The sequence below is a fragment of the Juglans regia genome, chromosome 6, assembly GCF_001411555.2.
Source record: "Juglans regia cultivar Chandler chromosome 6, Walnut 2.0, whole genome shotgun sequence".
Lineage (NCBI taxonomy): Eukaryota > Viridiplantae > Streptophyta > Magnoliopsida > Fagales > Juglandaceae > Juglans > Juglans regia.
In genome coordinates, this window is record NC_049906.1 from 30282056 (window position 1) to 30310054 (window position 27999).

At 37.7% G+C, this 27999-nt stretch overlaps 2 protein-coding genes across 2 annotated transcripts; one reads left to right on the forward strand and one right to left on the reverse strand.

The window, feature by feature from the left end:
- Positions 1 to 4692: 4692 nt before the first annotated feature.
- On the forward strand, positions 4693 to 6131 carry LOC108998401. The gene has a single exon (XM_018974951.2). It carries the CDS (start codon positions 5300 to 5302, stop codon positions 6050 to 6052), a length of 753 nt encoding a protein of 250 aa, XP_018830496.1. The 5' UTR covers positions 4693 to 5299; the 3' UTR covers positions 6053 to 6131.
- Positions 6132 to 7854: 1723 nt separating this feature from the next.
- Positions 7855 to 27761, reverse strand: LOC108998380 (zinc finger protein BRUTUS). Its single transcript, XM_018974928.2, has 14 exons — positions 27343 to 27761; positions 25973 to 26182; positions 21702 to 21896; positions 21254 to 21618; positions 20536 to 20764; positions 20069 to 20237; positions 18727 to 19962; positions 18365 to 18536; positions 17946 to 18167; positions 17710 to 17847; positions 17004 to 17238; positions 16817 to 16876; positions 8633 to 8704; positions 7855 to 8133 (listed from the first exon to the last, which is right to left on the reverse strand). Exons 1-14 carry the CDS (start codon positions 27625 to 27627, stop codon positions 7993 to 7995), a joined length of 3729 nt encoding a protein of 1242 aa, XP_018830473.1. The 5' UTR covers positions 27628 to 27761; the 3' UTR covers positions 7855 to 7992.
- Positions 27762 to 27999: the final 238 nt, after the last annotated feature.

Genomic DNA, 27999 nt, shown 5'->3' on the forward strand with positions numbered 1-27999 from the left:
ATAAAATGGTAGGATTGTGATGAGGTCAAGATCGTTGTGAAGTTGTTATTAATCAATCGTCCAAGAGGTTGAAGAACGACGTCATAAGCGGGGTTTTTTTTTTTTTTTTAAAAAAACTTTAGTCATTCATGAAAACAAAATTATAATTGTGACTAATATATACATAACAAATCTAAATTATAAGTCAATTACTCAAAGTTTGAGCTCCATTAGTACACAAATTTTTGTAACTGATATAGTCTTAACTTCTAACTCTCTACAGACAAATCGTATGAGAGACCACACTCTACCTAAAGCAGAGTTTCAAACATCGTCCTCCAGAAGAGGAGAGGACTTTCACTCTATAGACAAAGTCCAAGAAATTATTTCTTTTTTATTATTAACCTAAAACAAAGGAAATAATAAAAAACATAAATGATAAATGAAAAAATAGCGAAATATAGCTTGGAAAGTTGTAGATCCGCATTTTCAACCTTAGAGGAAATCGAAAACCAAACACAGGGGCTGTGGTGGTGCGTAAGGGACACGCCATCCTGGAAGTACAGCAGACAGTCGAGTCTAAAGAAACCGATGGCCCTAGTCCCAGAAATGTCATGCGTGGATGACACGCACGCACTTTGGACCGCACGTGTGGCTCACGCGCCACTCTGTTCGACGAAATTCTTCGCCAGTCTAAATGATCGGCGCCTTGAAAATCTTGCGGTGGGGATTATGGTGGTCGCGGGGCTCCGGAGAACAACAGATGAGCATTTCACCATACTTTAAAAGAAAAACACATAAAACTAGAAAAAATAAAAGAAAAAACATGAGACAAGAGGGAGGAGGGATGAGGGAGGGAGGAGCCAAAGCTCCAACCCCCCTCCTTTGGTTTGGATTTTCTTCGGGGGTTGTTCTAGAGAGATAAGGGAGAGAGCGAGAGGTGTGCTAATGTTTTCTCGTTTTTCTATGGGTAATGTTATTCTTCGATAAGAGGGTTTAAGTGTGTATGAATTTATTATATTGCTAGGAGATGTGAGTCATACTATTATCTCATAGCGCATGAGTCTCACGTGCCATGCTGATGACGTTCGGGTTAAGGTGAAGGTGGAATGATGATAATGGTGGTAGAGAGAGAGAGAGAGCCACCATGAAGATCAACAATGCAAACATAAGATTAGCACAATATCATATTGTTTGCCATTGAATTAAAATGGAAATATAATTGTTCAACAAATCCATACCAACTAGCCTTCTAATCAAATTATTGTTTCGTGTAATCACATATTCATGAATCATGACACCTACAAGTACCACTTCCATTACTGCAAGAAAAGCAGCAATTAATTATGATTAAGCAAAATCATTATTTTATGATCCAACCAATATTGGAGGATTTAAGTGATGTAGGCTTTAGAATAATTATGAGAAATTTGGATAGCACCTTAAATTGTGGTTTGAGGGTCCTTTCTTCATCTGTTTTTCCTTTGACTTGCAGCGTTGTGCAGATCATACATACTTCATACATTTGACTTCAAAATATGATCCTCAAGTGTAGAGCAAATATGTCTTTTTACCCATCTCTTTGAATTCCTATTTTCCTTTTTGTATTTCTAATATGTCTATATATTTAATTTTCTATTTTTTTTTTATATATATTATGGTAAATTTTAATTTATATACTGAAAATTTCATTCTTCCAGAAGTATATTTGGGAGTCTGTATTAAACTTAGCCACCTCATTACTTACTTAAGAGGATTATTGCACTTTTCAACCTCAAATTATTAGAAGTTTTGTGCTTTATACTCAAACTATATAAAAATTAATATATTTCACTCAAATTATTAGAAGCTTTACTCTTTGCACCTTTATCTAATTCTAAGCACTACGATAGATAAAAATAGGTAATATGGCACAATCTTTAAATTCTGTTATGTATAGTTATTTTTGCATATTCTTTACACACTCTACTTATGTAATTGATCAAATCAATTATTTTATATAAAAAAAAATGACACAATCAATTACATCACTAGAATGTACAAAAAGATACGCAAAAGTCACTGCTCATACAATTTTTGACAATCTTTATAGAAGATGCAAAAGATTGCCATCGGTTTTCAACAATTAGAGTGTAATTAATGTAAGGCAGTGCTACTCACACCGAGAAAAGCCACCGATAATTTGTACCGATTGTGTTAAAAAAAAAATCTTAAAGCATTTTCTTGTGTATTTTTTTTAAAAATATATATATATATAAAGACAATACTAAAAAGTTAACAGACACAAATACTATATATATATATATATTTTTATATTAGTACAAACAGTTGAGAGGATTTCTCGGTGGGTCTATCATTTTTCATTAATTTATCACCTTTTGTAGTTTAGAGTACAAATATATAAGAAAAATGCTAGATGCCCCTCTGAGACTCTTGCTAGACTCTAACATTTTTTTATATGTATTTTTTTTATATAGATATTTTTAATAATTTTAAATATTTTAAAAAAATAAAATAAAAATTACAATATTATTAAAAAATATTTTCTTAATCACGAAGTAGAATAAAAAATAATATTTATTCTACTTCGTGATTAAGGAAATATTTTTTAATGATTTTTTTTTTTACTTTCTGATTAAGGAAGTATTTTTTAATGATATTTTAATTTTATTTTAATTTTAAAAAATATTTAAAAGTGTAAAAAAATTTATATAAAAATACACATATAAATGTACATGCTGAGCCCAATGAGAGCCCCCAGTAGGGGCTGTAGCATGACCACTTTAAATATTAAAAAAAATCATAATATTATTAAAAAATAATTTTTTAATCACGAAATAAAATAAAAAATTATAAAAAATATTTTTTTTTACTTTCTCATTAAGAAAGTATTTTTTTAATGATGTTTTAAATTTATTTTATTTTTTAAAAATATTTTAAAATATTAAAATATCTATATAAAAAATTACTTAAATAAAAAATATATAAAATAATACTACACCCCAACAGAGCCCCTAGCGGGGCTGTAGCATCACCCAATATATAATCTCACAAACTTGAAGAAACACTCATAGCTGTATTAGTTAAACTAACATAAGGCTTGACCCATTGATAAGGGTCAAACAAGAAAACGGGCAAAAAATGATGATTTAGGAAAATGAAAAGCACAAAGTTTGGACATACAGGTCAATGCTGTCGTAGCTTTACCAACTAACTCCATTTCTTATGGTCTTCTTTGCACATATTGGTTTCCAAACTTCATTTCCCAATTTTGAATTTCATACGCTGAAAGCATTGACCAGGCAAGCACTCCCATTTTACTTAGGCCTGGGTTTGGATATTAAATTCTTCACAATTCATCTCATTTTAATATCTAAACACTATGAATATAAATACTTTTTAATTTCAAACCTCCGCAACTCATCTCATCTTAATATCCAAATATTACGAATATAAACATTTTCATCTAATCATTACCTAATCATTATAATTTTTTCAAACTTCAAATCAAAATATAAAAAATAATTCAACCTCTTCAAATTCTAAAACAAAAATTATATTAAAAAAAAATTATATTTTAATAATATTTTAATTTTATATTATTTTGATTTAATTTTTTCTTTCTCGTTTCTAAAAATCCCATAAAATATATTAACTAAAATCATTTCATTACTATTTACAAATAATTTTATTATTATTTATAAATTATTGCATCTCATTTTACTGTCCAAACAAAGCTTAATCTTACTTTATAATTGTGACAGGAGGTTGTTGATAGAGAGAGAATCAATATGAACAACATTACTTTTCATTTTAGATTTTATCATCTTTAGTTATATTTATTGATGTGACTTTGAGATATGAATCTACTTAAAATATGTCATATCAATAATATGACTAAAAATAATAATATATAAAACAAAGAGCGTCGTAACTCTTATTACAATGTTTTAACACATAAGAAAAAGCAAATGAGATGTCACAAGAGCATCTTGATTTAGCATTTGACAAATCCACGAGAGATGGACAGGTAAAAGGTCTTGATCACGTATTGTTAAAAAATAAAGAACTCCCACCAGCTTCAAAAATAAATAAATAAATATATCTATACAATGTTGTGAGTGACTGGAAATTAGGGTGGAGAAGAGATCAAAAAATCTGTTGATTTTGTTGTATTAAATAGTAGCCACATGTTTTCTCATTTTTGGGAAGTATTCTTTTTATTTTTAACTTCTTTTTAGAGAAATTTAATTTGCAAAGAAAAATACTCTTTCTTACGTTCTAGATTGTCGTCATCAGTTACAACACTTATTAATGTGTGACATATTTTAAATGGCTTCATATATGAGTAATTTAATTAATAGCCCCTTAAAATATGCTACATTTCTCTTTTGTAAAAGACCCGAAGCGCGGGTGGTCGAGATGCTATGTAGATGCAGGTCAAATCTCCTGTTAGGATTTGAGTTACATCTACACCGTATGTTACAAATAAACAAAGAAAAATTATAGTTTGGATAATGAGATGAGATGAGATGAGATAATTTTATATGAAAGTTGAATAAAATATATTAAAATATTTTTTCTTTCCTCCTATATTATAACGCCCATCTCTTGCGGTCACATTCCTTCCTTCATCACTATACTACACATATATATTGTCACTTTCTCATCTGTTGTTTATCATTTTCTTGTGACTTTTTCTTTTTTCCTTTTGTGCAATTTTTCTTTGCCTTTTGAAATAAGGTAACTCTTTGAAGATTTTTCACGTTTTCCCCTCTCTCTCTCTCTCTCTCTCTCTCTCTCTCACGCGCGCACGCGCGCTCTTCGTATTATCGATTCTTTGGCATCATTTCCCATCTTTCTCCCATAATAGCTTCTGCCATAGATTTGTTCTCAATCTTTTTATATTTCTGTCTTCATTTCCAGTTTCATATCTCTCTTATATTTCCTCTCCTTGTTGTTTTCCTATAGTATTGACAGACTACTAACCTCTGCTCCATTGCCATAGAAGAAGAACATTCCCTCCCATCTGATCTTATATGTTTCACAGAATCCCATCAATCATCCTTGAAACTTGAAAAAAGCTGCTGCTTCTTTGTCCCGTTTGCCCTTGGAGTTCACATATTTCTCTGTACCCGCTTTTCCGTACTTGGAGACTTTTACACCTGCTCTTCAATTTCTTTAATCTGTATGTCCTCATGGTGTTGAATTATTCAAGTTCCTGAAAATCTTCTCGATGATAATCGTCATCTCCTAGTTGAAATTTCTACCTTTTCTCGTTGTCTTTCCTTGGTGGGAATCGTCGGAGACTGGGATTGATATGTGCTCAGAAACGAGTCCTCCTAGATTATCTTTCTCCCACGATGTTGGACAATCGGAAGTTGTGCCAATTGAACACAACTTGAATCGAAGAGACTCGTCACTTTTGGACCCAGATTTTGATTTTGAGTTCCGCATCAGCAGCAGCAGCTTTGAGCAGGAAACTTGTCCAGCAGACGAGCTTTTCTCCAATGGGGTACTTCTTCCAGTTCAAGTTAAAGAGAGAATTGATGCTGCAAAAGAAATCCATAGCCGTGAACCTCGGTCTAAAGCTTCACTCCCTCCCCTTCCTTGCGATAACTCATCAAAGAAAGAAAGCATGAAAGAAGTCATGATTATGAACTCAGAATTGGCACAAAAACAAGCATCCAAGTCTTTCTGGGGCTTCAGAAGAAGCACCAGTCTCAATGCTGACAGTAAGAGAAGCTTGTTGTGCTCATTACCGCTCTTGTTAAGGAGCAATTCAACAGGTTCAGTCTCAAATCCAAAGAGAGCAGCGTTGAAGGATGTTCACAAGCAGAATTCACAGAAACAAGCGTCTAATTCAATGTCAAGATCATCACCTTCTTCATATGTTTCTGCAATGCAGCAGAAACCTCCATTGAAGAAGAATTATGGAGGATCTTTGAATGGTGTTCGGATAAGTCCTATACTGAATATTGTACCACCTCCTTACATTTCTAAAAGAACTGAAAATCTATTTGGTTTGGGTTCTTTGTTACGTGATAGGAAAGATAAAAGGAGCACGAAATGATTTTCACTTGTTTTTTTCATCGACCAAGTTATTAGAACTTTGTTTATGTAAAGATGTTATGAATTTGTGCTCTTTTTCATATCTGAGCAATGTCAAAGAACATGGAAACTTGTAAAGGACAAAAGCATCATTGAGCTCAAGATAACCTAATTTTTCTTATATTATAAACTCATATGATGAGAAAAAAGAGATAAAGATGTATGGATGGAGCTTCTTGGAAATTCATGCATATGAAACTGTCACAACCTTAGGAGACACAGCATTCGGTACCCTTCTTTCAAGGTTGTCTTATTCTTGTTCTTTGTTTTGTTTTGTTTTGTTTTTTGTTTGTACAAAAAATATTTCTTCATTTCATGTGTTGATGCCTATGTTCATATAATTTGCAATGGGCTGTTTCTTCATGAGAGATGCCTTTTTCCTCTTGTTCTTATTGTGAGATTAAGACAAAGTGGGGCTTGTATTATCCATGGTATCCATAAACTGTCTTTTCTCTTTTTTGAATTGTAGAAAATATTTGTACCAGAAATAGAACAGAAACAGATCTGTCTAGGATGGAAATGCCTTCACCTTTCAGAGCTGTTGCCTCTATTAACTATAGTACTTGACTAGACTATAGTGTTGGTTCTGAAATGTTCCAAAGAATACTACTACCAACTGATTTCAAAAGTTATAGCTTTAACCCAGAATTTATGGCAATACAGGACCATGTATCATTGATTTAACCTGGTCAAACAAATGTAAAGGGAAGTTACAAGCAAAGCCTTTCAATCTACTCTTTCCACCATTATAATCAACTGTCCATGGGCAACTGAGGTCTTAACTCTTGAGACTTTCTTGAGCAGCTCATAAAAAATATCTCAACTTTTGAAATCAAGGAGGACAATCTGGGATATTGTCGGTATAGGTCCCACAATATTGTCGGTATACTGTCAAATGTCTATCCATTTTAGTGGCACAAGGAAAACACTAGAGATTCGTATTTCTTAGCTACAAGCAAAATAGGAGTGAGGTGGACAACTTTTGTTTTTTCTTTTCCTAGACATTCATTCATTCTCGAGAGTCTTTACAAATTCTCTGCAAGAATACAAACACAGTACTCCAGTTTCATAATTATATATACATAAATGGAAATGAGAGTAATCTATGAAATCTATGACAGTCCCTACAACCGCATCATCACTGACGACAGGGTGAGTAAAAAAGATCAGTATCTCAAAGGGCACTATAACTATAAGAGCACTTACTGATTAATCACCTAAAATCCATACAAACAATCCTAGGCAGATATAAAAGTATATAATTTCTGAAGCATTTCCTTTGATCTCGTCAAGCTACCTCAACATTTTTTTTTAATTAATTCCTTACTTTTACACTTACTGTTTAAATAACCATTTGTTGCATAAAAAACCTTTCGATTTTCAATTTCCACTTTCCAAAAGACACTCTCGAATTCCACTTCAACCACAGTTACTGCACAAAAATCATGACTTTTTCTTGTGCATAGGAAAAATACAATTAAACCACAGGCTATAGGAAAACACACACTATTCCTTGAACAACTCTAGCCTTGACATCATAAATTTATTGTTGTTAAATAATACTCGAACCTTTGAGGATTCGGAATGTTGGATGATCCAACCAATAAGGTCCCCAACATTCTGCTCCAAAAGCATTTCAAAGGAATCCCAGCTTTAGGAGAAAAATTCAAAAGGCAACTTCTGACAAGTTTAATGGCAAGGAAATCAAATTTCCACCAACGATAGAAACATATATCAAATGAATGAAAGTGGGAGAGTAACATGTGGTCAACAAATGGTAGCATTTTAATACCACCTGCTAATGTCTAATTTCTTGAATATGAATCTTCAAACCCACAAGTGGATTGATGAAAATTTTGGATTGGCTATACAAGTATTTACAAAACACTGGTATACCTATCGTTAGTGTGCTGTGGAGCAATCGGAATTTGTCATCTCCATCTTGATCACCCTGGTGTTATACGACCCACAGAATCCACACTTATGATACAACCAGTGGAACCGTGCGGAACCCTTTCGATCACAGTCATTGCAGAGTATATCCTGGATTGCCACGTGAACTAAAGTAAGCCTTTTTGACATGAATTGTAACCAAAACAAGAAATTAACTTAAAACATTGCTGGATGCAGCCTCTTTCATTATCATAATGATGCATGTCTTGGATGTGTCTAGAAATTGGGTATTCAACTCAACTAAGCTTTAATCAACTAATTGGGGCTTAAAAATGGATAATCAGCTACACCATAATCCCAAGAGTAATGATTGCTATATCACATTGGTTGGTTGTAAAATAATTGTAAAAGAGTTGTAGGTGTATAAGTCTTCTAATCTCAAACTAAGTGAGGATGCCTGATCATTTTTAAAATTATCAGAGTTGAGAGAAGAAGTCGTGCTAAGAGCTTGCTTCAAATTTTTAATACCATTATCAAAGATTCTTCTTCAGTCAGTGTATAATAAATTTCAATTCTGTAAGAAAATTCTTGGTAATTTGCATTTTCCCATCCGAAGGTTGGAGGTCAGCTGCAATTAGAAGCAAGGTACCTGACAACGATCCCTGTATTCCACTGGAAGCTCCTCAGCAGCCAACAATGCATCAAGCATGCCAAAGTAGACCTGGGTATTTTTTCCGTAACAATGATTTGCAGCAGAAAATAAAATAAGATACTTCTCTTATTGTTAAGCAGGTAAACGCAAGGAAGCTCCAAAAGAGTTTAAACTTTTCATACAAAATAATTTCTATAAAGAACCATATACTGTCAGAAACACTCAAACAAAATCAGATTAAGAAAGTGGTGAAAGAAAAGGAATTATATTATAGTTCTAACATGAAATTGTAACCACATACCACTAATAATGCATTCGCCATGCAGTAAATTTTTAGTTCCACCTCAAGGCACAATAATCTTCTTTTGAAAGATTTAATTTTTTGTTTTTAAGCAGGCTGTTCTGTATTGACCTACAACAAGAATTTCTTGAGACTTGTTTTTTTTCATGGCACCGGGTGTCCTAGAACAAAGTCCCAAATAATCCCAGGGGCGCATAGGCACTCGGCAAGGAAATTCCTGCAAGTACACCTCGGGTAATTCTAGGGAAAATCCCCCAGTCCACTCTTAGAAATTATTTGCACCTAAAAGGATTCAAACATTAAACCTAAAGGGAGCATACCATCAAGACCAAGGCCCTTACCACTTGAGCCAAGGGTGAATTTCTCGAGAAGTCACAGGACAGTAGTCTTTAACCAGTTGTCGATGGTCAACAGAAGCACCTTATATGTGATGGGGCTGACCTTTCTTTTGTGTGTGTGTGTATGAGGTAGGTCCGACATGCAAGCTGTTCTATTTTCTTCTGAGGAAAGCTTCAAACAGGTCGGGTGTTATTTCCCACTTTACACCAGCCAATAGAATTTCAACACATATGAGACTTATGTGGCTTATGGTGTGTGCATTATTGAATTGTAGCTCTCCTCTTTCTCTCTTCTTTCCCTTCTCCCCTTTTTCCTTTCTCCCTTCTCTCCCCCGCACAGCTCTCTTGTTTGATTTTGAATGTCTTTTGTAATGTGGCTATATATGTTGATTTGTAATGTGGGTACTAGAAGAGTACATGCGTCGGATACAAAACTCACAAGTTCTCGATATTGGCATAGCTCGCTGCATTGCGCATGCTATTTTTCAAAAACTCTCTTGAATTTCTTTGAATTTTGGGTTTTTGAAACTTTATTTTTTTTTGCTGCTGGGTTGTTTTTTTTTTTTTTTTTGCAGTGGCAGACTTTTTTTGGCTGCAAATTTGTGTTGTTTTTTTTGCTCTGAGAAGGGGTGGGAGAGGACCTGGGAAGTGTTTTTCATAAGCCTTGAAAACTTCACCACAAAGGAGAGGGGGGCTACAAAGGAGAGAGAGCTGGGTGATGCGGGGTGGAGAGAGAGAGAGAGAGAGAGAGAGAGAGATCGGGTCGGGTGTTTCTGAAGAAATTAGATAGATTCTCTACATGTGAGTTTATTGTTAAGTTTGTTATAGTCTATACGTGTCAGCTCTTCATTCATGGGTGCAAAACAGGATATTTCACCCACCCGGCCGGTAGCTTCTCTTTTCTTTTATATGCATATTTGTATGGATGCATGTAAGTGCGAATTTATACTTAATTTTTCATAGTTTCCTCGCTTTCTGTACAAGCTGTAGTAGTATCAGGTATATTTTTATTTTTCTCAAGAAATTCAAAAGGGGTAATCCAAGTGTGACATGATTATCCATTTGATCAAAGTGGGCTACATCATCTACCAATTTTAATGGGCATTCTGACCTGCAATAGATACGGTTTGACAAAAGTACTGGACCTAAACCTCCCTCCTATGCATCATGATCCCAATTTCACTCTTTTTACGTCATTTACCTGTCCTCTATGACCCCAATCATTTTCAACTTTAACCTCACCCATGCTCACAAGGTGTTGCCAAATTTTCATTTAAAAGTTGTTTTGTTGGTATTTTGGGAGCATACCTTTCAAGTTATAAAACAAAACACAAAAAAAAAAAAAAAGGCACTGCAGCATGCAAGCTCCAATCCTTTGATAATGAATGGAAAACCACGAGTTTTTTAGGCTAAAACTTTTTCAATCCCAATTCATTGTCTTTTGTTCTGGACTCCATACTCAGTAATATTCCTGATTCTCATAATAGCTAATCATCTTTTTTCAATATCTTGTTCTTTTGTTAAGATAATCCTAGGTTTTCTTTTAACATTGCTGTTGCGATGTTTCTTGTTGTCAGGAAGATGAAGCTTTCAACTGTGAAGTATAACATAAGAATGATCTCAGTGATGTTGATTTCATTGCTTTAAGAGCTCCAGTTTGGGGATAATTTTGTTCAAAACCAGTAGGCTGCTATTGAGGTAGAGCCAATAGTCTGAGGTGAGGGGGCTGCGAAGGTTGTTGACAGCTTCCTGGAGAAAAAAGTCCTTGTCTATCATTCTGATATGGTGAGGTGGAAAAAGGGCAGTAGTGGTGGTAGAGCCATAGGGGGAGGAGAGGCAGTGGCAGTGGCAGTGGTATCAGCATGCAAGGGACCTCAAAAGGTTGAGTGAAAATTTAAATCCCTAGTTTTGTGGAAAGCTTTCTTGAAAACAGAAGGCTGCTATTGAGGGAGAGCTAATGGTCGAGCTGAAGGGGCTGCAAACGTTGTCGACATCTTCATGGAGAAAAAAGTGATTGTCTATACTTATAAAAAAAAAAAAGTGATTGTCTATCATTCTGATGTGATGAGGTGGAATAAGGGTAATAGTTGGGGGTGGGGTGGCATTGGCATCAGCATGCAAGGCCTTGGGTAAAGGGTTGTGATTGATGGAGGAGCTGGGATGGAAGGTAGCATTGATCTCAGTGATGTTGATTTCATTGCTTTAAGAGCTCCAGTTTGGGGATAATTTTGTTCAAAACCAGAAGGCTGCTATTGAGGTAGAGCCAATAGTCTGAGGTGAGGGGGCTGCGAAGGTTGTTGACAGCTTCCTCGAGAAAAAAGTCCTTGTCTATCATTCTGATATGGTGAGGTGGAAAAAGGGCAGTAGTGGTGGCAGAGCCATAGGGGGGAGGAGAGGTAGTGGCAGTGGCAGTGGCAGTGGTATCAGCATGCAAGGGCCTCAAAAGGTTGAGTGAAAATTTAAATCCCTAGTTTTGTGGAAAGTTTTCTTGAAAACAGAAGGCTGCTATTGAGGGAGAGCTAATGGTCGAGCTGAAGGGGCTGCAAACGTTGTCGACATCTTCATGGAGAAAAAAGTGATTGGCCACCATGGCTTCCTTATCCCTTGCAATGCTAAAAATTGTTGGATAAGCATCCTTCAAAGCCGTGTCACCCACCCACATATCCTTCCAAAAGCTGATCCTACAACCATCCCCCAAGCACAGCCGAGTATTACTAGCAAAAGAGAACCAACCTTTACGAATGTACTTCCATATCCCCACTCCATAACTCCCCCGGCCCTCTTTAGAACACCAACCCCCCCGTTCACTCCCATACTTCGTGTCAATCACCCCTTTCCATAAAGCTTCCCCCTCATAATTATAGCGCCACAACCATTTACCTAGTAATGCCTTGTTGAAAGCCCTCACATTACGAACCCCCAACCCGCCATCCCTCATAGGAGAGCAAACCTTGTCCCATCCCACCAAGCGAAACTTAAACTCATCTCCTATGCCACTCCATAAAAAATCACGATGAAGCTTCTCTATTCTAGTTCCAATGCTAGCGGGAAGAGGAAATAAGGATAAGTAATACGTAGGAAGGTTGGATAGAGTACTCTTAATAAGTGTAATCCGCCCCACTTTTGATAAATACAACTTTTTCCATCCAGCCAATCTACGCTCAAATTTTTCCAACACCCCCTCCCAAATAGACTTGGCTTTGAAAGCAGCTCCCAACGGAAGCCCAAGGTACTTCAATGGCAACGAAGAAACCGCACAACCCAAGATGCTAGCCAACCCCTTAATATTGCTTACTTCTCCAACTGCTACCATCTCCGTCTTGGCAAAATTAATTTTCAGCCCAGATACAGCTTCAAAACAGAGTAGGATGGCCTTCAAAGATTGGATATGTCCTACATTGGCCTCACAAAACAGCAAGGTATCATCTGCAAACAAAAGGTGAGAAATAATGATAGGACCGTATGAAGCTCCCACTGAAAAGCCTGAAAAAAATCCTCCCCCTACTGCTGCTGACACCATCCTACTTAGTGCCTCCATTACTAAGACGAATAAGAGAGGTGATAATGGATCGCCTTGTCGTAGTCCCCGCGAACTGTTAAAGAAACCCACAGGATCACCATTTACCAAAACCGAGAAACGAGCCGTAGACACACAATGCCTTATCCACATCCTCCATTTTTCCCCAAAACCACATCTACTCAACATGTATATCAAGAAATCCCAATTAACGTGATCATATGCCTTCTTCATGTCTAGTTTGCAGAGAAGACCTGGAACTTCCGACCTGATTTTGCTATCCAAGCATTCATTGGCAATAAGAACCGAGTCTAAAATTTGTCTCCTCCTCACAAAGGCATTTTGGCATTTAGAGATAATCTTTTCCATGACTGTGCTCATCCTATTAGCAAGAACCTTTGACAATATCTTATACACGCTGCCCACAAGACTAATCGGTCTAAAGTCTTGTATCTCTATTGCACCGGCCTTTTTTGGGACTAGAGCAATAAAGGTCGCATTTAAGCTTTTTTCAAATTTGCCATAAGTGAATAATTCCTGAAAAACCAGCATAACATCCTCTCTTACCACCTCCCAGCAAGTCTGAAAAAAACCAAAGTGAAATCATCCGGGCCTGGGGCTTTATCTTTGTTCATTTTTCTGATTACTAGTATTACCTCGTCCTCTTCAAAAGGTCTCTCCAACCACATCATGCTATTTTGATCAATGCCCTCAAAAACTAGGTCATCTACCATAGGCCTCCATGTATGAGGTTCTGACAACAAATTATCAAAATGGCCAGCCACAAAGTCCTTCATCACGACCTGATCAGAGGATGCAACTCCCTCTATATTCAAGGACTATATAGAATTAAACCTTCTATGTGCATTAGCCATACGATGAAAAAACTTAGTACATTTATCCCCTTCCCGAAGCCATAGAGCCCTTGACTTCCGTCTCCACGAAATCTCCTCCAATAGAGTCAAATCTTTCAAGTTCAGAAACAACTTGCTCTTTACGGTTGTTCTCGACTCCTACACCCTCCAAGCTTTGTAGCTCGTGTCAAGCTTTTCATCTGTAAGGTTACATCACCAAACACTTGTTCATTCCATATCTTCAAATTCAATTTCAAAGCTTTCAATTTCCTGGCCAACACATTGCTCGGATTGCCCTCAAATAAATAGGAACTCCACCATTGTCTAACCAAATCCACAAAACCATCCTTTTTTAACCACATATTCTCAAACTTGAATGGCCTTCTACCCCCTGTGATACCACCACCATCAAGCATTACAGGAAAATGATCGGAACCAATCCTTGGGAGTCTTTTCTGGCTTACATCTGGATATTGAAGTTCCCATGAAGGAGAAATGAGAAACCTGTCCAGTCTTGACCAAGAAAAATGATTAGACCAAGTATACTCCCCTCCCATTAGGGGTATGTCCATAAGGCCTGACTCAAAAATGAAATCTGAAAAATCCACCATAGCTTGATTTTGTCGCCCCTCCCCTGATCTTTCGCTGGAGAATCTTGTCACATTAAAATCCCCTCCAATACACCATGGAGCCTCCCACCAAGAACAAAGACCAGCCAGCTCATCCCAAAGCATCTGCCTTTCACTATCCAAATTCGGACCGTATACCCCAGCAAAGGCCCAAAGGAAACCATCGTCAAAATTTTTAAAACAAACACTCCACCAAGAACTCCCCCACAAACTCATCAATGCTCTCCACCACCCTCTTATCCCACATAACCAAAATACCTCCTGAGGCCCCATTCGAGGGTAAGTAAGCCCAACCTGCATATGGGCAGTTCCATATGCTCCTAACAATACTACGATTGACAAGCTTCAACTTTGTTTCCTGTAAACAAATGATGTCTACCTTCCATTGCCTTAATAAAGCTCTTATTCTAAGGCGTTTATTAATCTCATTCAACCCCCTAACATTCCAACTCAATTTTGGGCTTCATTTATCAACTGTACCACCCCTCCCCTTGTTTTTTCCACGACTCGCACTCCCCTTCTTGCCATCATAATTAATGGACCACATCAACCTCTTTAACTCCCTATCTCTTCTTGACCCGACACCATGCTAACCTGCATCCATGGCTATAATCAAAGCCTTAAACTGCTCTTCATAGCCCACACACGAGATCCCCATACAGCTCTGAAGTTCCTCTACTTTTTTCAAAACCCAGTCTGAGGAAATACTAGGAGTACTTAACGGAGTAGGATCCTCTCCTACAGCCTCCTCCCCCTCTGAAGAATATTTGCATGGGTCAAATAATGTCAACATACCTTCCCCCTCATCTTCGTGAGCCAACTCTTCACTGGCTCCCTCAAAACTGAGAGCCATATCTTCTTCCCCCCACGTCTTTAGCTGTGTTTGGGCCAAGAATAATGGTGACCCAAGGTCTACCAAGGAGACTGAGACACCCCATAAAGAGGTGACCCTCCCCGAGCAACACTAGAGCCATCAACAACAAAAACGGATTCAGCGCCATCTTTATTTTCTCCCACCACCACTTCCGGCGAATCTAAGGCCACCGCAAGACCACCACCTGAGGCGCCGCAGGCCGTCGCCCCTATCTGTGCCGGACCAAGCCCAAGACTCTGACCTGAAGTGGATGATTCAAGCACCTCAAAGTCAGCGCCATCTTTATTTTCTCCCACCACCACTTCCGGCGACTTTAAGGCCACCACCGAACCACCACCTGAGGCGCCGCAGGCCGTCGCCCTGTCTGTGCCGGACCCAACCCAAGACTCGGGCCTAAAGTGGATGATTCGGGCACCTCCAGCATACTCGAAATCCTAGATTTCGGGCCTTTCTCCTGCTAAACCCGACGTGGGCTTCTGTTCCAGCCCAGCCCATTTACAGCCTTCTTCCCCTTTAAATCAGCCCCTCCTCCCTGGCCCACACTCCCAGCCTGAGGCCCACTAGTCCGAGCCTGACCCATTTTTAATTGCCCACTAGCCTTAGGCAGCTCTTGAGGCCCACTTGGGCCACAGCCTACAAACTTACCCAAGCCCACTCCCTACCCTTTAAACCCCTCTGCGCACCGTATCATCCAAGCTATATTAGCTTGTAACAAATCAACCTGACTTTTCATTTCCTGTAAGGCACGCAACACACTTTCCTCATGCAGACCGACAACACCTCTGCCTTCTACCATCCACGTCTAATCTTCTACAGGAATGGCGACACCCCTTTGCAGGCCTACTCCTCTCGAGCTTGCTAAAGTGTCAGAGTGATGGCTAACCCAACCGCTACCTCTCTGCAACAACCCCCAAATATTCCATCAATGCCATAAAGCAGCCTTGTGAGTTAAGGCGACGCTGAGCAACATAGCCCCTGTCACCATCTCTATGAGCAAAATACTACCTCCTAGCCTTCAAGCTATCCTCTGAACCACCTTGTTGTGCCTCTCCCCAGACTAATCTCTTTCACCACCTTCCAACCTTTCTCTGTTATATGGACAAACCTCTCATCCCTTACTATCTCAAAAGCTTTGGATTCAATAAGCACTAGTTTCGAAGGACCCATAACTCACTAAAAGCAACACTAAGACACCACTGGATGCACCGAAACCTCACCAGAAGAAAAAAACCTCACCAGAAGAATAAAATGTTAACTGTAGAACTAGTTAAGCCCAAAATTGAAACAGAGTTGAGACTCAATATTATAACTCATGCCGCATGCATGTTGATCAAAAGGGTGACATTAACAAATTTGTAAAATATGGTAACTGGAGAAGAATTATCAACTTGTTTGATGGCGATTGAAGAACGGATTAAACCAATTCTAAAAAAAAGTAAAAGAACCTCATTCGTTGCCAAAGAAATCAAACGCCCATGAATTTCAGCATCATCATTAGAGATAAATACATTATTTTTTTCACAAGTAACATATGAATAATAGAGAAACTGATTTCACAATCGTAATAATAAGAAAAAGAAGAAGAAAGAGAACAATAACAACAATAATAATATAAAAAATAATAGAAACTCAGGCCAGCCAGTAAGGGAAAGGAAAAAGTTCTCTTACCGCCATATCTCCCATAGATTTGCTGCAAATTGGACAGGTGTAGTGACTGCAAGTGTATGCCTAAGATAACAAAACAAGGTTTGAGAATAATTCAACCACTTCTCTCGATTTCTTTTAAAAGGAAAAAGGTATAAGATGAAAAGGTAAAGGAAAGGTCACAAAACAAAAGCATGCGAGAGAGAAAAACCTGAAAGCAAGCTGAATGCATGTAATGGCCACAAGGAAGAGCTCTGACCGTTGCACTTGATGTGAATAAGAAATCACAGCATATAGGGCAGTTTGTTTCTAAACCTTTCTCCAGGCACTTGTGGTTCACTAACTTAATTCCCAGGCAACAGTTGCATGTCATGCAATGAAAATAGTCAATTCCAAGACCTCTCCCAACCCGGCATAAATTGCAAAATGGGCAGTGATATACAGTCCTGAGCAACAAAAATAGGATTAATAAGTAAGCGTTTCTGTGCAAGCATATAACGTATGAGTACCAAAATTTAAAAAGCAAGCTTTGAGAAAGCACACTAAACAGCTCACTCTTGATTTTTCACAAAAACTTAATTATCCATTGGGAGTCACTGTTAGTAACATTAGCAATCCTTATTATTTCACACTTAAGTGAGTAACAATCTTGGTGACTATATTGTGTTCCAACTATTGTGGAAGGCATGTAATTCGAAGAGAAATATTTGTACAACCATAAAAATGAAGAAAAGACATGTAAAGGTTCAAACAAAGAAATGAATTCATTCTAAAAGGATCAAGAAACCTATCCAAAACTTTCAGTCTAAATAATAAACCGAAAAAAGGAGAGAAGAAAATTTTTCTACTGTCCTTTATTACCATACAATTGTTTTGCTTCGAAATTGAATCAGTATTTCCAGTAAGAACTCATGTACCTTTCATCATCAAAAAATTTGCAGATATTGCAATAATAATTAGCCATTGAAAAGCCGTTGCATGAAGGCGTCATGCATGTTGGCCCAACTGCTTGAATGCTTAGGCAGCGCATGCACATCATTTCTGATGTCGCTTTCCTGCAATTATAAAACAGAACATTACAGGCATGAAAATCAACAACAATATCAGAAAATTACCCGTCCATAGAAACTTAACAGCAATGTCACAAAATTACCTGTCCATAGAATGATCACTCACATTGTCATGGCAAAACCGACATGTAAAGAACTTGCCACAACAAGCAGCACGGAGTTTGCAGTTTCTTTTATAGTGCTCACACCCAAACACTTGTTTGTCAGGATCTCGAAATGATGGTGAACATCCCATTACATTTCCACCATTAGAAGTCTCCCCGGCTAATGATTTAGGCAACTTCTGCTGAGCCGCAATCCAACGACTAAATAAAGAAGCAGGTAGTAGTTAGTAATTTATGATTCATAATTCATGAGCAATAGATGAAGCACTTTCAGATGCCATGAACTCATTATCCATGTCAAACTGAAGATAAACAAAGCTTTTTGAAAACACCCTAAGTCCTAAGTAGACTATCATCTTTTTTGAGTAATCATAGTAGATATCATTATTAGAACTAACCTAGTCATAAGATTCTGTACAAGATATGCCTTTCTCCTTGGATCCAGAGTCGAGTCCCGATAAACCTTTCTGATCTCTGACTCAAGCTCATTTTGATTCATTCGGAAAATATCCTTCCAACCAGGCTTGAACATCTGATCACCATGGTCCAAGCTTTCTTGATGTCCAATACCTGGAACAGAAAAGCACCGAACTCAGTTCAAGCTATTGTACTAGACAAAATCTGCAAATATCACATGACATGGTAATTGAGTGAAAGACAACACTAAAACATATAAACATCATCGCCCACCATGGCAATTATATTCATCCATGTAAACTAGAAGCTCGGAAGTACTGTCCAACAGTATTAAAGTAAAAACCTTTTTGAGAAATGCTAGTTTCTGATGCTTCAGTCTCTGAAGTTGGCACCAGACTTCCTTTCCAACATTCATTAAGCCATTCATTGAACATTGTGTTCTTGGCAGCCTGTTTCCACGTGTCCATCATTTTGTTTTGTTCATCCTGAGTAAGTGCAGAAGTTACCCACGGTAACATTGACTGTAGAACCTCAGCACCTGTAGTCCCAATAATGCGGCCCACTATTTTGTCTTGCTCCTCCACAGAAAAATGTCTCCCAAACAATGGCCACAGCTCAAGTTCCTCCCTGAAAATATGCTGATCCAAAGTCACTCTTACTGATTTGCACATTCCTTGAAGCTTAGTGGCTAGCTCATTGTATTTCTTAACATAATCACTACAACGGGCAGAAGAAAATCCAGTATTATTTCCAGTTAAATACTCTGTCCTTTGGGCCTTCTGCAAGCTTTCAAGAAGGTGTGAAAGCTCAGAAAGAACATCAGAAATATCTTCAAATAATTTTTCTTCCTGCTTATGGTCCAGTGTGTATGAGTGACTCACATTATGAAGAGCCTCTTTGGATTCCAATGCTGGAAACACTATATCATCCTCAGCATTACTGTGAGCTCTATATAGTCCCCACAACAAACGAAATCTCCCAGTGAACTGCCGAAGGAATGTCTCGTCACAGTCACTAAGTTTTCCAGATTCAATGTCTAAATACTCTAAGTCTTTGCTTATAGCTTTATGGAATTTAAATATAGTATCGATTGGTCTTGCTGCACTTCCAATATCAAAAGAGCAATTTTCTGTTTCCCAAACAAAAAGACTGGAGTTGAGAGATGGGGCAGAAGAACTGAAAGACAAGGAACGCAAAGACTTAGCATTACCAAGAGAACTCAACCCCAGATTATTACTGTTTACTCCTAATCCTGGGACACAACAAGGTCGATCACTACAACATTGTTTCTGGTCATGTATAGTCTCTGAAGGGTCAGTGCCATTGCTACCATTGGATGACATTGAGACATTCCGTTTGGAAGGTCTTTTAATTTCAGCTGCTTTAATTGATTTTGGGCTGTCTCTGCGCACTGTGGAGCCACAAGGACAGGATGATCTATGAAAATTTTCTTCAATATCAGCAAGACTTTTAGCAGGACAGCATCCAGTTGCATTTGGGGACACACATAAACCTTGATTACGAGCCTTGCAAGCCCAACCAGAAAAGAGCGTTACTAGAGCTGCATCTGTTGCTGGAGCTGAATCAAAGAACTAATGTCAGAACTAATATACATTGTAAATTTTTTTTTAATATTAGTTGTTTAATCATCTTTGTAGAAGCAACATAGGAAATGGATGTAGAACCTGCCAACTGCATGTTTTCAAGGAATTCCCTGGCTTCATCTTCGGTCAATGATCCTACCAGCCATGGCAAGACACGCTCAATCAATTTCAAGGGCATCATGCACAAGCTTTGATACAAAAGTTCCCGCTGTATTTTGAAGCTAAAGTGCTTTCGAGCAAGAGGAAGAACCTAGAAATGGAGGTAACTTAGCAGATATCTTAAAAAACAATGGGAATATTTGGTATTCTAGGTTTCTAGTTTCTAGTCATGTTACATGGCTTAATCCAAACAGAAATACAGTACGGCTTCAGATACCATCTTCACATAAATCAAAAAAGATGATGAGACAACTTTTAATCAACCTCACACAAACTATCTGATCACTTTCATTCATTATCACACTGCTCAACTTCCACAAAATCCTAACTAGAATTACTGGGCACACAGCATAAATTGACGATGGCTATTGCAACAGCAAATAACTCACCTGAACTTCCTCATTGTGGAAGTGCCGCTGTATAGTTTCCAATATATGATCTGCATGCGAGCATAACTTTGCATAAAACTCAGCAGCTGAAGTGGAGGTTTCTCCTGCACTTTGTATGCTTTCGATTAGATACCTAAACTCATTGAACTGGCTTTCTTCTTCCGCGTGTTCCTGGGAAAAAGAAAATTCCCCATCTACCGCAGGAAAGATGACCTTGTCCTCAGCAATACTGCAACCAGAAAAAGAAGAATCATGTGAAGAGAGTTCTTAATTATGTGCAATAGTTGCACCAGTTTACTTTTTTTGCATCAAAGGGGCAGTACCCCAAGTACAGGCCCTAGGGGTGTGCACAAGAAAAACCTGGCTAGGAAGAATAGGGAAAAAAAAGAAACATAAACTCGATATAATTAGAAAAGCCACATCCAGACATAAAAACATTAAGGATCTAAGTAAATGCACCATCTTCTAGCAATTTTAAAAGTTCCACGCATTAAGTTCATTCTGCAGGCACCACATTAGACATAAATTGACCATTCACCAAATTTCCACTTTGCACCGTCCTACCTTCTGACTTCTCCAACAAGCCACCAACCATACAACCCCTGATATAATTTAAAGACACGAGTATTGTAAAATACAAAAGAAAGTTCTCCAGTACATTAAATAGTTCAAGAAAAATGATATCAGATAGCGACATGATAAAACAATAAGCGAATACCTGTGAAAGATGCAAACTTCAGCAATAAATTGCAACCTCGCATTAAAAGCTGAGAGATTAGTGAAATCTCCAGACACTTGTATCTTCCTGGCCTCCTCTGCTATCTCATTCAACTCTCTTTTAATGGCATTATGCCAGAGCAATATTTCATTTATCGGATGTGATCCTGAGGTCTCTAGAACATCATTACCTGACTCTAGATATTTCCTTTTCCCAGTCCTGGTGAACTCACATGCACAATTTACTTTCTCCATTTGATGAGTTACTGTGCTTGAACTAGAATCTACACATCGTAGGTGAAGTTTATCTACATAGCTTTCAACTGTGTTAGGACTGCTTTTCCCTTCCATCCAGGTAAAAACAACCTTCAATAGAAAAGAGCCGTCATCAGCTAAATATACGTGGTAAATCACACAGAAATAATTCAATTCTCTGAAATAAACTCTACCTCTTGAAGAAGCTTTTCCGCTGGGACAATCTTACTTAAGCACTTGTGCAGATCCCGACATTCATCAGGTGAAACGGAGGTCGAAAGCCATGGAAGGAACCCTGCCATCATATTCACCGGAATGCTGCACAAGAACTGCCAGACCAAAGAGGCCTGCTCTTCAAGCGAAAACTTTTCAATAAGCAAGGGGAAGACCTGGCATTATCAGAGAGAAACATATCAAAACTATTTTTGCATTCCATGATATCCAAAGAAAAGTAAAAAGGAAAGGAAAATTATCAAGGTGAACAGATTTTTGACAGCTAAAGAGTTACAACGTCTACTATAATATTTGTAAATACATTATATATATACACATTCTCAGCCTGATTGCTTTAATATGATTGACATGTCTTGACAATGATAATGAATACACTGTCTTGAGACCCATTGGAAATTTTTTAACCATGCAATGCAGCAAGTGACAAAGGAAACAGCAGAAAATCTTCATCTCCAGGAACATCAACCTCTTACATGACGCTTTTTTTTTTATTGGCACCAGGTGTTCCGGAACAACATCCCGACTAATCTTGGGGGTGCACAGGTCCTCGGCAAGGAGTTTCCCGCAAGTGCACCTCGGATAATTCAAGGGGAAAATCTCCCGATGGCCCCTAGAGATTGTTTGCACCCAAGGGGATTTGAACCTTAGACCTGGGGGGAGCATACCCCCAAGCCCAAGGCCATTACCACTTGAGCCAACCCCTAGGGGTTAACCTCTTACATCATGTTTTATTTCCTTATAATTTTGTCTGTTCATATTTCACTCCAAGACATGCAAAATAAGAAGTTTTAAGTTGGCTTTACACATTAGTCGTGGCATTTTGCTACTGGTTAGGGTGAAGATATAATACCCCAAATTATGTATAAGAAAGTAGTGAATAGGGTCACACGTTGCTTGGGAAGGAGAATACTTTGCCCTTTCTAATGAACTTGAAAGGACTCCAATTGTAACATTAATTAGAAATTTTAGAATATAAGTCTGGAAGTGGTTTGGGCTTTCATTAAATCGTTACAAATAGTATCAGAGTTAATCCTAACCAGAAGAGTTGGACTTGAGCAATGTCGCTTATGATGAAACAAAATGGCTTGACGAGGAAAGCGAGGATTTAAGGAGGTGAGAGATTTTAATAACCCAACCAACTTGTGTATGATAAGGTGGTAAATAATATTAATTGTAATATTAATTAGCCCTTTCGGAGTATAGACCAAAATGTGGCTTGGGCCTTCTTTAGATCATTACAGAAGAGTACCACCAAAAGCTATGTATTTATGGATTTTACATGGAAAGATGGTTCTTGTTAATGCACCAGGTGCGTTCCCTGATTTTTTAAGGTTGTGTTAGAAGATTGGTTGCATTCTTTTTTTTATAAATAACAACAATGAATTTTTTTCTCGGTAAACAAAAATTTTATTGACGATGTTGATGGACATAGCCCAAGTAAACGAGGCATATCCAAGAGCAACACCTACATAATAACAACAATGAATTTTTTTAATTCCAAAGCAAAGAGTCCGTCAATCATTTATTACTTCATTGTGAGATTGCCAAGACCTTGTGGAATGAATTCTTTGCTCGGAAGGGATTAGCTAGGGTGATGCCAAAAAGGGTAATCGATCTCCTAGCTTTTTGGAGAGGCATTCAGTGCAACTCTCAGATTGCAACAGTATGGAAGATGATTCGAGTTTTTCTATCGTGGTGTATTTGGAGGGAGAGATATGAAAGAAGCTTTGAAGATCGAGAGTGGTCGATGGACCAGCCTAGAAACCTCTTTTTTACTACTTTACTCTATTGGTCGATTGTAATTGATTTTAATGACACCACTTTTCATGAATTCCTTGTATCACTAAACAAGCACGCATAGGCGATGCTCTTGTATATGTCCCATATATGTGGCCCTTTGTCTATTTTTATGATCATAAAAATTTTGTTTACTGATAAAAAAAAATAACTCCAGTAATGTTCTTTCCTGATTTCCAAAATAGAGGATGCTGTGTCCATTCTAAATACTCTACATTAGGCATGACAGAACCATCAACCATACATTTACTAACCTCCCTTGCCGCCATTAACTCCATCACTCAAATGGATGGTAGCTTTTTCACTCTTCTTGCACATAGAACACCTATCTTCTTTTTTATCGACACATAAAACACCAATCTATCCCCCTAAGGTGCATCCTCCTTACATTATACATGTAATAATCTTCCCTAGCATTGCCTCCTCCCCCTTACATTATCAACTCGTGATAGAACCTTGTTTCTCCATATACTTCTCTAAGGAAATGAGTGTTCAACTACAGGATTCAATAATCGATAGAAAGAGAGGTAAACTTTTTCTGTTTCAATGAATCCACCCCATGTGATTCTCGCACTTTCCCCTAAATCTGAAAGAATGCAGGAGGTTGAGGAGCATAAACCAATTCCACTTCTCAATCTAGCACTAGCCTGATAAAGGATACACTCAAACAATTAATTAACTTCAACAGAGCCCTTTCAGGAAAAGATTTAGCCACAAACTTTTTCTGTTTCAATAAATCCACCCCATGTGATCCTCGCACTTTCCCCTAAAACTGAAAGAATACAGGAGGTTGAGGAGCATAGACCGATTACACTTCTCCATCTAGCACTAGCCTGATAAAGGATATACTCAAACGTGGGATTAATGACTTCCAACAGAGCCCTTTCGGGAAAAGAATTAACCTCAAACATGGGAGAGACATTTATGGTGATAAAGTAGTGTTGTATTCACAAGCGGAATGGGGAATTCATGGATCACCTTTTACGTGGTGTTGTATTCACAAGCGGAATGGGGAATCCATGGATCACCTTTTACTCCATCGTGACCTTGTGAAACAAGAACCGTAGAAGACCTCAAAACTTCCTGTTTTCAGTTTCTCTTTAACATTGGATGACAGCCCACTTATGTCCTTATATCTTTTAACTTTCAAGATTTTGTTGATCTCTTTTCTTAATGAGAATTAGGTGTATCTGATGTACAATCCATGTGTACCTTGTAAATGTCTTATGTTTCTTTTTCTTCATCATCAGTAAAACTTATCTTATAAAAAAAAATATGAACAACAAAATAAGCTCTAGACATTAGATAACGATAATAGATAGTATCAGACACAGACAGAAAGTCCCCAAATCAGTCTTTTGAAAAAAAAAGAAGAAAGAATATTGTGGGTTGTCTATTTTTCCCTTGTCCCTTGATAGTAAGATCCAATGCAAGAATCAATGCAATGCATGTGAAACCAGTAAGATAAAGGTTGGACAACAATTCTTTTACTCGTTGGATTCATAAAATGCCACTAAACCATTTTTTTAATTCCTCTGCCTGCCTCACTCCCCACACAGCATTTCTTGATGCATTGTACCCCAATCACTCCTTCTACACAACCAATGAAACGCCTGCATTTACTATGTGGCGCCATTTTTTAAAGAATTATGTTCACATGACTACACATTCCCATCTCTCAGAATTGCATACAGCAGATGCCTATTCTAACTACCCAACTGGGACCAAGGTGTACAACGTTGTTTAATATCCTCATGTAAGGTGCCCGCCATTTTAGAGGTGGTCAGCTCAAAAAGCATGAAAATTTCCTTGCTAAATCATCATATTAGTTTCTATTTGGATATTTAACAGTAAGTACCAAAAATATTAAAGTTTTGTATTACTGTACAGATGCAAGTCATGCTACTTCTTACTGAGATAATAGTAGCATCTTTCTGGTATGCTGAATCGGGTATACATGATTAATGATAATTTCCCAAAATTGGGCTCATCAGTAAAATTTCAAAAATAACTTAGTAAAGTTGAGAAGGAATTAACACTCAACAATAAGAAATAGAAATAAGAGCGAAACAAGTCTGTTCACAACGAAAAACATTCAACAAGAATCAATAAATAACAAACAAGCTGCAGTGCTATTAGTAGCATATAAGTAGACTACTGAACAGCTGTTACAGAGAAATCATAATAGCATATAAGAAAGCCAGAAATCCAGCTGTTTCAATATCCTTGTCTGGTTAAATATATTATTAATTTTATTATCTCCTGGAAAGTAAATGAAGTAGCTTAATTGCTCGGAAATTTATCACATCGTACTGCTTTAAACATTGACTCTCATCCGAAGGAAGGTCCTACTTTATTATTAGTAAAATTGTTTACTTGATAGCAGTTGGAATACAAGGGTTACAAAACCAAACAGCAGCAAATGAAGCAGTACCTGCTCTTCTTCCTTCGCCATGTGTTGGCTAACTGATGTATGCAGAACTCCTGTACAAGAAGCTAGCTCTCTTGGAAAATTTTCATCATATTGTGCACTAGAATTCAGCAGCTCAAATACGTGATCAAAAAGATTGCTTTCACCCTTGTGTTCAAGGGAATATGTTTGTGTTACATTCTTCACACGATTATCAAGAGCTGGAAAGATTACCTGCACTTTCGGCATATCATGTTGTCATTACTTTGTATATATCAGAACAGGAGATAGAGACAATTTGGCATCATCCAAATACTGCTTCATCAAATATGAGTAGATTCAGTAGCCATAAAGTAGATATGATCCATGTATCTAAACAATTAGTCTAAAATATCACCTCAAGATTTCAAGAGAGTTTTCCTAAGTCTCTCATCCCAGAAACACGGATTAGATTTTATGAATCAGATGTTACGGTCATAGATGTCCCATTGTAACACTTATACAGCAATAAATTGTAATAAGGAAATCCCAATAGGCATCCCAATAGGGAATACTGAAGAATTTCAGACTGTAGAATACAGATCAATATTTTTATGCCATCCACAATATATGATTTTTATTTGCTCGCCCACAGCTGTTTGCAAGAAAGAACTATGTATGATAAACTTGATACAGTCACCTTCCTGTCGATGCTTATATAGGTTAATGCATGGCGTTCCAAAAATCATATAACATATATATTTCAGCTTATCAATCGCTAGGATTTTGTCCACCCAAAAAAAAAAACAGAAGGATGTATCTGAAAACAATACAACTGGATAAACCAAAGGGTTTGTGCCGCTAACTACCAAACAGGAGACAGCCGATGCTATATGCTACGGTTTTATTTTGAATCTGTGTCCAGTTATATTTCATACTTACTTCTTATCAATTTAAGAATGTTCTGGGATTCTAGAAAACTTTATACCTATGCTAGATACAGTTATACATCTTGAAGATTCAAAAGTCATCACTTTTTCCAAGAGTAGTTAGCACTAAAAGTTATATGAATCATACAAGTAGAAGAGATGCAAAGTGAAAATAAAATAAGTATTGGAAAATATATTCGGATTTTAAACTTAAATATTGTATGGCATCATCAAACTAATGAGTAGGCCCCAAATTAGCAATACGTATGAAAAAATAAATAAACATTTACATCAGTAAAGATGACTTCTATAGTTTATAAATAAATAAATAAAAATCTTTGCAAAAGAAAAAAGATTTAAGGAGAAAAGGCTATACATATATCGAAAAATTGCAACCGAATATTATGTTACAAAGTTTGCATTGCTTTCCTCCATTTTCCGAGCGACCAGCATAAGATGGACACAAAAGAACCAAAGAAAATGTACCTCGTCTTCAGCATTGGAGTGGTGCATGTAGATAGACCGCAAGAAATGGTACCGCTCGAGCAGCGGGCGGATATCGCTGCGCTTCCCCGTGGCGAAGGCCATGGCGGATCGGTGAAGCGCGTCGAGCTCATTGCGAATCGCTTTGTGAAAGAACAAGAAAATCAGAATCGGAGACACCACCTCCATCTCCGAGCCACTCAAACGACCTTGGGAAGATGAAGGGGAAGAAGAATCGACCTTGCTCACCGAATTCGTCAGCACCGCGACTCCCCCAGGCATCGCCATCTCTTTATATCTCTCTCCCTACTATCAATCAAGATTTCTTGGAAATTCTCAAACTTTCTTGGGAAAACTCTCTCTCTCTCTCTCTCTCTCTCTCTAGCTTTGGGCAGTTCAGCGGAGAAGAAGGGGGAAGTTTGGTTACGCTGATAAGAGGCTTGGGGAGAGAGAAGGAGAGAGAGGTTTTTATAGTTCACTCGGTGCCACGTCGGCGAAGGTTTGCCAAGGTGGATAATGATGTCAGCACCGATTTCTACGTGAGAAGCACGTGATACCGTGGTAAAAGAGGGAAAAAAGAAAAAAAGGAACGGAAAGCCTGTCCTGTTGTGCTGTCCACTCCACAGTGCTCATCTTGTCTTACCAAACCACCCAAAGTTT